General features: G+C 36.1%; 1 protein-coding gene across 2 annotated transcripts in view; it reads right to left on the bottom strand.

The window, feature by feature from the left end:
• Nucleotides 1–12,130, bottom strand: part of EFCAB2 (EF-hand calcium binding domain 2) — a 67,452-nt gene that overhangs the window by 40,882 nt on the left and 14,440 nt on the right. For both annotated transcript variants that reach the window (XM_010992321.3, XM_031438498.2), the window contains exon 2: nucleotides 11,858–11,942. In XM_010992321.3, coding sequence (XP_010990623.1) covers nucleotides 11,858–11,942 — 85 coding nt within the window. The remainder of the gene's footprint in view (nucleotides 1–11,857; nucleotides 11,943–12,130) is intronic.

Below are 12,130 nucleotides of genomic sequence, written 5' to 3'. Positions count from 1 at the left end.
CTCCTTTCATCTTGTGGTTCCATATTTTCAATACGTGACTTGCAATCCAAGTCACCCTCATGTATCAAACTAGAAGGAGAAAAAGGCCTGGAGGATCACACACGGAGGTCTTGATGGATCAGGCCTAGAAGCACATGTCACTTTCATCTACACTCCACTGGCTAAAACTCAGTCATAATTCCCAGCCTCCCTCTATCTGCAAGGCAGTCTAGGAAGTACAGGTTAGCTGTGTGCTGGAGAAGAGAGGAAAACATCTAGACCACCCAGCCTCGACCAGTCAACCACCACGACATGAATCACGAGCACTACCAAGGAAGGGGGATGGGGATTGTTAAGAAACCAGTAAGTTTATCACAGGGTTCCTTCCAACTGGCTTAGAAACTGGGTTGGAATGGCCTAATATTAGGCTTATACAACCTGATCAGGATTTAGGGGTAACCATACCAGATAGGCGGTAAGGTAATTGACAAATCCAGTACTTCTGAGAGTTTCTTAATGTATCAATTATTATGCTTTGTACAAATTGATCCGCCTCGCCAAGCGTAGCTACTTTAACCAGAGATGGCTACTCAACCAAAAAACAATCTCTCTCTATAGGCCTGCAAAAGAGAGGCCTATCTTCTCTATCATAAGAGCTCTGCTCAAGAAGAGCACTCTCTACTCAATATTGACAAATAACCAAAGCAGACTTTTCTCTTCCTTGGGAGTTTTAAAGGAAGACATAGAGGGATGCAGATGAGATGGAAGAGGGATAACACAGAGGGAAAGCAGTAAGCAGAATCATAAGTCATCAGAACCCATAAGTAAGTAGAAGCAAATGGATAGGGGACACACACTGGAGGTTAAATCAGTCACTAGCAAGTCAATAGGAAGAAGAATCTGGAAGAGAGGGAATAGAAATGTAAGAGTAAAATCACCAGCATGTTAGCCTGCTAGAGTTGAAGTGGAGTCACAGAGTGATGGCTGAAATACAGAGCCCTGTATCCCCTTAACGGCAACAAGTGCTGTTCAGTGCGCTAAGAGGCTTGAATGTCACTGCAGCAAGTTTTTTGCTTATTCCTTATATTAGAAATAACTACTCCTTATATCACTAATTTCCAAATACATCCCTACAATATACTTGCATTAACTGAGAAAACTTAAAGATTATTTGGTCCCATGCAACCTGAAAGATTGCAACCAGCAGATTTGAAGAGAGGGAGCCAGATTTCCAAACATGCCTGTGGCCATCTGAGTACATGGTAATGCTTCTTGGATTAGTGTCCCCTCTTAACTTTTAAAACTAATGAAGATACTGCCATGAAATATTCTGTTATGCATTTGCACTGAGTCTTCCATGTTTAATAATGCTGATAGTTTTCATATGAATCCAATGTTTTATTTCCTATGTTAAGGAGAACAGGTTGAGGCTACAGGAGTACGAACTTGGAAGCCACAGCGGGTACACACTCAGAGGCCACAGGAATTATATGCCCAGAGGCCCCAGGAAGTACACTCCCTGGGACCACCAATACTCAGAGAGCCTCTTGCTCCTACTTTTTGCAGACATAACAGCAAAATTTGGACCTGATCTAGACAGTACAATAAGTACAACAGAAAGGTACCTACAATCCAGAGTCAAGCAAACTTGACCTCCAAAGATATCAAATAGAAAGGTCTTCATCAAAACAGGCAATTAAGTGAAGAGGGTAGCCTGAACCCCAGTGTTATTTTTCTGTCACAATGCCATCCTACTAATCAACTTCCATCTATAAAGACTGAGACACAGTTTACTGGGATACCTAGGGCCCCACACCCTTTGTGATACCATCCAATACATTAAAACCAACACATTTATGGACTTAGCCTAAGATCACCTGGAGAACTACATGCATTCCAAACTCCTGAAGGCTACCAAGAAGCCATAAAAATGAACTTCATCACAGTTTTCATCTCATCCCATGAGAACAGTATTACACTATGAAAGTATGTAATCATTTGAGTTTAAAAAAAGGCGGGGAGGGGTAGGAAAATAACATGCATGCATTTCTTTGTACATTCATAGCGTATTTCTGGAATGATCCCTAGAAACTAGTACTAATTTAGTTGCTAATATTTTGGAGGGGTTTTGAATGGCTGGTGGAAAGGGCTTAGAGGGACTCTTCTCTGTATTTTGTTGTCTTTGAATTTTTTAACCATGTGAATATATCATCTATTCAAAAGTATTTTCTAAAAAATTTAATTGCCTTTCCTGATTATTTTCCTCATATCCTGTAACTGTTTAAGATCCAGTACTCTCTCTCAAATCTTAGTTTCCCCTTTAATATCTTCATCAAGCTTTTCTTCCAATTTCAGAGTGAGTTTCTGTCTTTGTTCAGGCTGCTATAACAAAATACCACAAACTGAGTGCTTAAAAACAACATGTATTTATTTCTCACAGTTGAAGGTTAGGAAGTTCAAGATCGTGGCACAGGCAGATTTGGTGTCTGGTGAGAACCTGCCCCCTAGAGAGCCATCTTTTTGCTGTAACCCCACATGGTGGAAGGGATGAGACAGCTCTCCAGTCTCATTTTCATAAGGGCTCTGATCACAATCAAGAGGGCCCCACCCTCATGACCTAATCACCTCCCAAGGCCCCACATCCAAATACCATCACATTGGGGGTTAGGGTTTCAACATGTAAAATTGGGGGGTACACAAACATTCAGACCATAGCAGTTTCTTATCTCCGCCACTGTCCTACTGCCAGAATTAATTATGTAGATTGAGATACCCTATCTCCCAATAACAAAAGTCTTCCTCTTCAGGAAAAGGTAGAAGAGAACTTGGGCTTACAGGATTTATTTTTTGGCATTCTAGGAAAGGGATAAAGTCTCTGAACAATTCCACGTGAATAATTCTAGCCCTGAGGCAATGGTAACATCAAATTACAAATAACTCAAATTTCCAAAATTAGAAGATATGTCAAATTATGGTGCAGTCACACAATGGAATGCCTTGTAGCCATTAAAAATAATGATATACATTTATAAAATATCATTCAAGTACAAAGTATTCAAGTGTAAACAAACATTTTAAAGACAAAAGAACTCAGGGGAGAATATCCATGAGTATTTTTGGAAAAAAAGTTGACAGTAGAGTCTAGACAACAGAAATAAATCAATAAGGAATTCCAGGATGGAGGGGGAAATGGTGGTTAGCAGTAATTTCATTCAAACACAGAAAAAACATACTAAAAGACTGCATGAACACTCAACAAAGTATGAATATTCTACCTTGTCAGTGCAAAAATAATATACCCAAGATAAACTGGGCGGGGTTGAGAGAGTTGTAAAAAGTGGAAGGAATTTTTAAAGTGCTAACATTCTCATCTTTTACAGCAGGAATTCGACTGATACTATTACATCTGAATTGGGCAGTTGTTTAAAAAACAGGCACAATGACTACAACCTTAATCTTTTTCTTGTTATCTTTTCTGAATTTAAAATAAATAATGTCTCTCATGGCCAACAAACATTTGAGATCCCACAATTTCTTCAATTTAAATTAATTTTTTTCTTGTGTTACATTCAATTAAAATTAAGTTAATACTTATATTTGTTAAAAGTATTATTACTGTGATCTTATTTTTATAGGTATAGTCCTCTTCTTTTATACCTTTAGTAAGTATGTATTGGTTGTCTACTATGTGCCAAGTATAGTTTTAGGTACTGACGTAAATAAAACACACAGAAATCCCTGCCCTTGTAGAGATTATATTCTAGATTTTTTTTTCTTCCATAATTTCTTTCTTTTTCCTTCCTTCCCTTTCATTTCTTCTTTCTTATTAACTTCCCACCCTCCTATCCATTTATCCTATTACACATGGACAAAAAGAGGCCTAAAATGATAGTTATCCGACAATAACAATTATTATTTCAGGAGGTAGGATTTGGAATAATTTTTTAAAATTTTCTTTAAGTGATTCTTTAATCACTTTTCATCAAGAGGTCATTACAAGCCAACCATTTTTTTTACAAAGAAACTTGAAAGTGAGATAGTAAAATAAAAAAGTATAAACCAGTCTTCAAAAATACTTATTTTTATGTGTAATTGTGAACTATTTCAGAGAATAGGACAGAAAAAAAAATATTATACACAGCCATATATCTAATACCAAGATTTAACAGAAGTTAGTATTTTGTAACATTTGCTTCAGATTTTGTTCCCCAACTATAAAACATTGTAAAAACAGCTAAATCCCACTGTCCATCCTTTCTTCCTCCATCTTCAGAGATGCAACTGCTATCCTGAGGATATTTATCATTCCCACACATGTCTTTGTCTTCATAAAAACTACAGTGTCACTCTGTGTGTTTAAAATTTACATATGTGGTATCATAATGTTTACTTTCTTATGTAATATTTTAAACTCAGCATTATTTTTGAAATTTATCCAAGTTACAGACATAGTCTTAGTCTATCAATTATTTCATTCATATGTGTGAACTATCACTGTATGAGTAAACCCTAGGTTTTATAATTCAGTCCCTATCAAGGGGTCTGTAGGGCCAACAATCCCATCCCTCTTTTATAATATACTTTTCCATTCCACAAACGCAGGCCCAGTTTCTCAAAAATTCTTTGAGTGGCCTCAAGCTTTCTTGGATAATAATCGTTTGGGGAGACTGTCTATGCAATTTCTCCACAATGCTCACACTTTTTACTATCTGATAAAAATGGAGTGTGAAATGTTGTATTAACTTCTCTTTAAAAACAGCATTAAATGTGAAGAAGTAGAAGAGTGTTTATACTGCTAGTATAGTAGTATACTATATAGCCCTTTAGGAAGAGTTATTTCTAATCCGTTACAAAAAAGTTCTTACTACCTACTTCTTACTGAATTTTAGACAAGACCTAATACACTCAAGGTTCTTGCCAACTGCTTGAGAAACTTAGGTCTCCTTATCAATAAAACAGATGAACATAGGCTGTTATGTGCCCCAGAGACTCACGCTGAGTTCAGACGGAAGCAGTGAAGAAGAGACCTGCCACATAAGCAGGAGGATACCTGGGGGTGCTGGACTGCACAAAGTATGCCTAAAGACTAAGAAAACAACAGGAAATGTCCCTTATAGATGAGGCAGATATAAAGTAAACACAGAATAGTCTAAAATACTAATAATAAGGCCACTCTGCAAAGGCACTGAAGCTTAGGAATGGCACAGATGGATGTGGCTGAAGAACAGGGAAAGACTAGCACTTTTATACCAGGATTGACCCCTGGGCCATCTTAGCTCACCAAATTCTTGAGTATCAGTCTGTTCAGGAATTGATTACAATGGAGTATTTAAAAATATATAAAGATCTAACCTTATATACTTTTCAAAATTCATTCATTTTTTTCATTTGATACTCTTAATACTCTTGTGGCTTAAGTGGTACAGGTATTATTATTTAAGTTTTATAAATAAGAAAAATGAGGTGGCCTATTAAGAAAAAAAAAAAAAATCACTGATAGAGCCAGCAACTGACTCCACCGACTTCTAGTGTACTTTCATTGTTAGAATCAAAGATGAAAGAACAGAGATTACAAAAAAACTAGGTATGTTTATGAATAAGATTAGAGTTACTTTCAAATTAAATTTATCAGCTACATAGCAAAATTAGCTTCCTTATTTCAGAGGCATTCCTTGCAGGGTGTGTGTTATTTTGTTACCAAACTAGCTTTATTCAGGGTAATTTAAATTTACTCTATTAAAGCTACTCTAATGACTCTAGTTTGCTTTCCAAAGTGAAATCCATACTCAAAAGCTGTGTCATTTGATTGATTTTTTTAAATTTCAGAATGTCAGAAAGTAAAAATAGTCAGAAAACATTTGGCATACATTTCACAGACTGAGGCTAAGATCTTTAAGATTCAAAAAGATAAATAACTCAATGGAAAAAATGGGGAAAAGTCATTAACTGCCAGTTTGAACAAAAGGATACACAAATTGTCTTTAGACATACCACAAGATGTCCAACATTAGGGAAATGAAAATTAACTCTGAGTTTCTAATTTTCACATATCACATTCGCCAAAAGTCCTAAAGTTTGATAATTAAACTTGGTTTAAGAGGGAGTGAGGGAACAGGAACACTCATAATGACGTGAGAGAATATATTGTTAACACCTACCAAAAATATTCATGCACTTTGACATATTTCCAAGAATGTATCCCAGAGAAAAAGACTCAATTTTGCAAAATGACATGCATACTCAAATATTCTCTGCAACATGGACTATTATAGCAAAAGCCTAGAGACAACCTAAATATCCACCAATGGGAGGTTAATTCAATATATCATGGTTTATCCATACAATGAAATGAGGAAGCTCCTTATATACTAATAGAGAATAATCACCAAGATACATTTATAAGTAAAAAAAAAAAAGCAAAGTGCATAATGGTTCATATGCTATCTCACCAGTTATGGCAAAAGTACACATACATCCTGCAATTCAACATCAAAAACAACAACAATAACAACCAAACAATCCAATTTAAAAATGGGAAAAGGACTTGAATAGACATTTCTCCAAAGAAGATGTACAAATGGCCATTAAGTATATGAAAATATGCTCAACATCACTAATCATTAGAGAAATTCAAATCAAAATCACAAGATTCCTTTTTATACCTACTGGGATAGTTATTTAAAAAAAAATAAAATAAGTGTTAGCAAGGTTGTGGAAAACTGGAACCTTGCATTTTGCTGGTAAGAATGTAAAATGGTACAGCCACAATGGAAAATAGTACGGTGGTTTCTCAAAAAATTAAACATAGAACTACGACATGATCTCAATCCTATTTCTGGTTATACAACCAAAAGAATTAAAAGCAGGGACTTGAAAAGGCAGTGGTACATCAATGTTCATGGCAACACTATTCAAACAGGCAAAAGGTAGAAACAACTCAAATGTCCACGGACAGATGGATGGATAAACAAAATGTGCTATATACACACAGTGAAACATTATTCAGCCTTAAGGACTAGCATTCTGACATATGCTGCAACATGGATGAATTGTGAAGACATTAGACTAAATGAAATAAGCCAGACACAAAAAGACAAATATTATATGATTCCACTTACATGAGGAACCTAGTGTAGTCAAACTCATACAGAAGAGACAGAAAGTAGAAGAGTGGTTGCCAGGAGCTGGGGAGAGGGGAGATCGGGGAGTTATTGTTTAAAGGGTACAGAGATTCAGTTTGGGAAGATGAAGTTCTGGAGATGGTCGGCAGTAATGTAAATGTAACTAGTGCTTCTGAACTATGTATTTTAAAGTGGTTAAAGTGTTTACTTACCACAATAAAAACACACACACACACACTTACTTGTATTTGCATGGACCATCTCTGGAAGAATTAGAGAAATTTATAACAAATCTTGCCTTTAGAAAGGGAACTGGAGAGCCAGTTGAAGAGATTTACCTATCACTATATATTCTTTGTACCTTTAGAATTTTATCCCATGTGTATATATTATCTATTCAAAAATATAATTTTCACTCTTATTGACTGAAATCTGAACAAAGAGCAGGAAAATGTATGTAAGTAAAAATGTTCTACATTTTGTATGTGGCAAAATAAAAATGTCCTTAATGATACTGAAAACCTGCCTCGATGTTTTCCAAGACGCAACTTTCAAAAACTATTTGACAAGGAAAATGAAAAAGAAAATGAAGTGCTTCAGAACTTAAAAGATCAAACAGAACATATAGATACAAATAAAAAGTTCTTACAAGTACAATATAATATTGCTAATCCAGATTAAATAGAGGAAAAGCAAGTCTTACTTCAAGAATATAAAGTAGAATAATAATCCTAACGAATATTGTTCTAAGCTTAAATTTGAGTTAATATTGTTTTAAGAGCTTTAAAAATGTCCACTGATAATAGTGGTTCTCAAACTTTTTGGTCTCAGAATCCCTTTTACACTCTTAAAAATTATTCAGACCCATAAAGAACTTTTGTTTATCTGAGTTATATTAATCTATATTTACCATATTAGAAATTGAACCTCAAATTTTAAAACATTGTTTATTATTTAGACATAATAAACCCACTATATGTTTATGTAAATAATATAATTTTTATGAAAAATAACTATATTTTCCAAAACAAAAAATAAATTTAATTATAAGAATGACACTGTTTTACATGTTTGCAAATCTCTTTAATGTCTGGCTTAACAGAAGACTGCTGGATTCTCATATCTGGTTTTGCATTCAATCTGTTGCAATATCACACATTATGTAGCTTTTGAAAAACTTTGTGAAAAATGAGAATGAAAATAGCACACACTGTTTTAGATTTATTATGAAAAGAGTTTTGATTTCACAGGCCCCTAAAAGGGTCCTGGAGATGCACACAAGTCTCCAAAAATTTTTAAGAACTACTTACTAACACCAATCCTATGCAGCAAATGTAAAAATTGAGGCATAGAGAGAATATATAAATTATGGTCACAAAGCTAGGAATGAACCCAGAAAGTCTGATTCCAGACCGCAGGGTTGCCCCTCAGAGCCAGGAGGAAAGCAGCAGGGGCCCATTTCATAATGTTTTACACAGTGATGAAAACCCCACTGGCTGCCTGGCAGTCACAGTACCAGACCTTCACTCCGGCTAATGTGATAAAATTTCAAATTAAATCTTCCAATTCATGCAAAGCAGAGGTAAGGGGACGGGGGTGGGGAGTAGCCACCACAAAAGCTCACCTCTGAGGGCGTGATCGGCTGCCCTTCAAGGAATATGGCATCATAGCTCCACTGAGGGATAAGGCACATTAGGGCAGGAACAGCCAAATGCCCTGGAAGCCTCTCAAGGAACAGCTCTCTCTTCCAAACCGAGCTCTTAGATCTGTCTGGAACTCTCACTCATTCAGACCTTCTTTACACCACTCAACCTTTACACAGAATACTGCCTTCAATTCTTAATTAAAATAGTCAAAAAGAAGACTAATAAAGAGACTAGTTCTAACAAAGAGAAAAGCATACTATAAATTGATAGCAGTTAATACAGGATTGTCCCAGTATAAGATTGAAAGGTAAAGCAATAGATCAGAATACATAGCCCAAATTAGACCCAATTACAGAAAATGCAGTATATCATAAAGTAAACCTAATAATTCAAGAAAAAAATAAGCTGTTTAGTAATTTTTATTAGAAGTCTATTTAGACTTTCACTTTTAATCACATGCCAAAATAAATCCTAGCTAGATGAATCGTTTTTACATATAGCGTGCTGAGGCTGGGAAGGCAGGACCAGACCTTACTCAGCACTGCATTCCCAGCCTCTTCTAGGGCTGCGGCACAGCTGCCCAAACAGAAGGAACTAATTTGAGTCCCAACGCTGCTGCTAGTCCATTATTAGATCTTGGGGAAGTCATTTTGCTTCTTTGTCCTTAATTTCTGATTTATAAAGAATGGATAGTAATGATACTAGCAGCATGAGAACACTCATTACAAACTTTAAAGTGCTATACAAATTAGCTGAAGGAATAAAGATTAGAAACTGCATTCAACCATGTTGCTACCACTCAAATATGCTAAGCATTAATATTTCAGCATTAATTTCTGAGTAACTTTCTTTATCTTATAAAGTAGACATATTAAGTTGTAAGAACACACAGTTTTCCTCAGGGCATCAGTACAATTATTTTAATTCTGAATGGGAAAAAGATGCATCCTATAAATATGTTTATTTTCCCTGAATTGGCCCTTTTACTAAAAAAGGCCTGACATCACTGCTGTAAGGAATTTGGCAGATTTTCTTTTCACAGCTACTTTCAGGAAGCCTAAAAGCAGGAGATGAGCCCATGAAGTCCATGAGAGGTGGGTTGGAGGGGAGGCAAGAGGGAGGGAGAAAATACACCACAGCAAAAGACTCTGAACTAGAAAAACGCTGACGTGACCTTGAGCAAACTATTTATCTTCCCCTAGTCTCCAAAACCTGGAGATGCCAACCTTTACCACGCGAGTAAAAAGACGGAAACGAGGTAATGTACATGAAGCCCCTAGCACCCAACTACATGCAGACATGAGACAGCAAGTCTTGAGTAAATGCTGGTTTCTCTTCTCTGTTCCCCTTCTCTTTCATAAAGCTATCCTGGTCTTTCTTCCACTTTCCCTGACTTCTTTAACAATACCTCTCTCCCCTTCCCCAGTGAAAAGTCTGTAGTAACAGCATGTGCCATTCACACGTTGAGTCATTCAAATCGCAGGCAAGAGCTGCAAGCTCCCCACCCAATCTCAAACCCTATCACCACCACCATCCCACCCGATCATTTTCCTGCTGGGACACTCACACTAAGGCTAAGCTGCTCCATGAAGTATCATTCGCACTGCATGCAGTGTGACCAGCGCCACTCGGAGCTATGCAGTGCTCAGCCTGCAGTTACCCTCATGCTTCCTTGACAATGGCTGCGTCAAGGCTCCTACAAGGCTGACTACAGTTGCAGTGCTGGAACTTAACTCCACTCTCTACCTCACCCACTTCAGTAAAGCCCATAAACATAGTCGAGGCACCAAAAGAAACTCTGTAAGGTGTTACCATAAAGTAATGAAACTGACTGCACTTATTACTTTCCTTTCCTGCAATCACACCTTGTACCTTCAGGTGTGAGAGAATAAGGAATACATGAACAGTCAGCCCTCCATATCCATGGGTTCCGCATTTGAAGATTCAACCATCCGTGGATCTAAAATATTAGGGGAAAAAAATTCCAGAAAGTTCCAAAAGCAAAACTTGAATTTGCCACATGCCACAGGCAACTATGTACATAACATTTACACTATATTTACAACTATTTATATAGCATTTACACTGTATTAGGTATTATAAGTAATCTAGAGATGATTTAAAGTACACAAGAGGAGGTGTGTACATTATATACAAATATCATGCCATTTTATATAAGGGATTTGAACATCTGTAGATTTTGAAATCCTCAGAGGGTAGGGTATGGGGGAGAAATGGATGGGAGTAGAAGGGCGAGTCCTGGAACCAATCCCTTGTGGATATTGAGGGACGACTATAGTTAGAATTTGCCATACATGAAATCTCGCATTGTTCATTCAGTTTAGCTCAAATTTAAAGCACTTAGTCCCTTGAATAGTCTGGAAGTGGTGGCACTGGTTTATAAAAGTTCTTGCCAGTACCATTTAAAAATAACTTCCCACTGCTTCTTGGGCCTCTGTACTATGTTCTAAGTCTTGAGATTGTGATCCTATCAAATATTCCTCATTCAGCATGGCCTCCTGGAAGAATGGTTTCACTGATTCTACAACTTCTATTATACTCATGAATAATCTCCTCTACCTTTTGCCTCTTTTTCTCTCAAACTATTCTTTGTCTCCAGTCTTCCATTCTAGATCTACCAGTATTTATGTCTTTTCCTCATCTTTCTATGTTCTTTTGTTTTGGTTCTTGTTATTTTACTTGGGAAGTGTATCATTGTTTAAACATTATTCATCCTTTTTTGTAATATCCCATTCATGGCTTGATAATGCATACCTATGTATTTTAAAAGCAAATTCTATTCATTCAGTCAACACATATCTACTGAGTGCCAACCATGTGTCTAGCACTAAAGCTACAGTAGAGCTCATCTCATTCACAGAATTTAGTCTATAGGTTAGAATATGCGATGTGGTATATATTCTTTCCACCAGATTACGAAGAATAAGAAACAGATCTGAAGCAACAGTGAGAAAAGACCTTTTACAGGGCACAGGAAAATAAATTAAATAGCATAATAAATCCAAGGAATGTAAAAAGAGGAGAAATGAACCATTTTCTACTTTATGAGTTGAATCAGCAATTTAGAATTAGAAGAAAACATTTCCAAACCTAACATCCACTGTATTATTTGACTCTTGGTCAAACACTTCAAAAGCTTCTTTGATTTTTTTGTGCAATTCTGCTACTGCTATTTCTGCAAAAGAAAAAGAAAATAAAAATTATTTTAATTTAAAATTCAAAACAAAAATGTCAATAACCAGAAATTCTTTTTTTAAATTTACTTATTTTACAATATAATTTTTTTAAATTGAAGTATAGTTGATGTACAATATTGTATGTTACAGGTAGAAATTCTTAATAAGGAAGAACATGCAGAGTTTC

Source organism: Camelus dromedarius, chromosome 21 (genome assembly GCF_036321535.1).
Source record: "Camelus dromedarius isolate mCamDro1 chromosome 21, mCamDro1.pat, whole genome shotgun sequence".
Lineage (NCBI taxonomy): Eukaryota > Metazoa > Chordata > Mammalia > Artiodactyla > Camelidae > Camelus > Camelus dromedarius.
The sequence above is the reverse complement of the archived record's forward strand: the minus strand, read 5'-3'. Positions and strand labels throughout refer to the sequence as shown.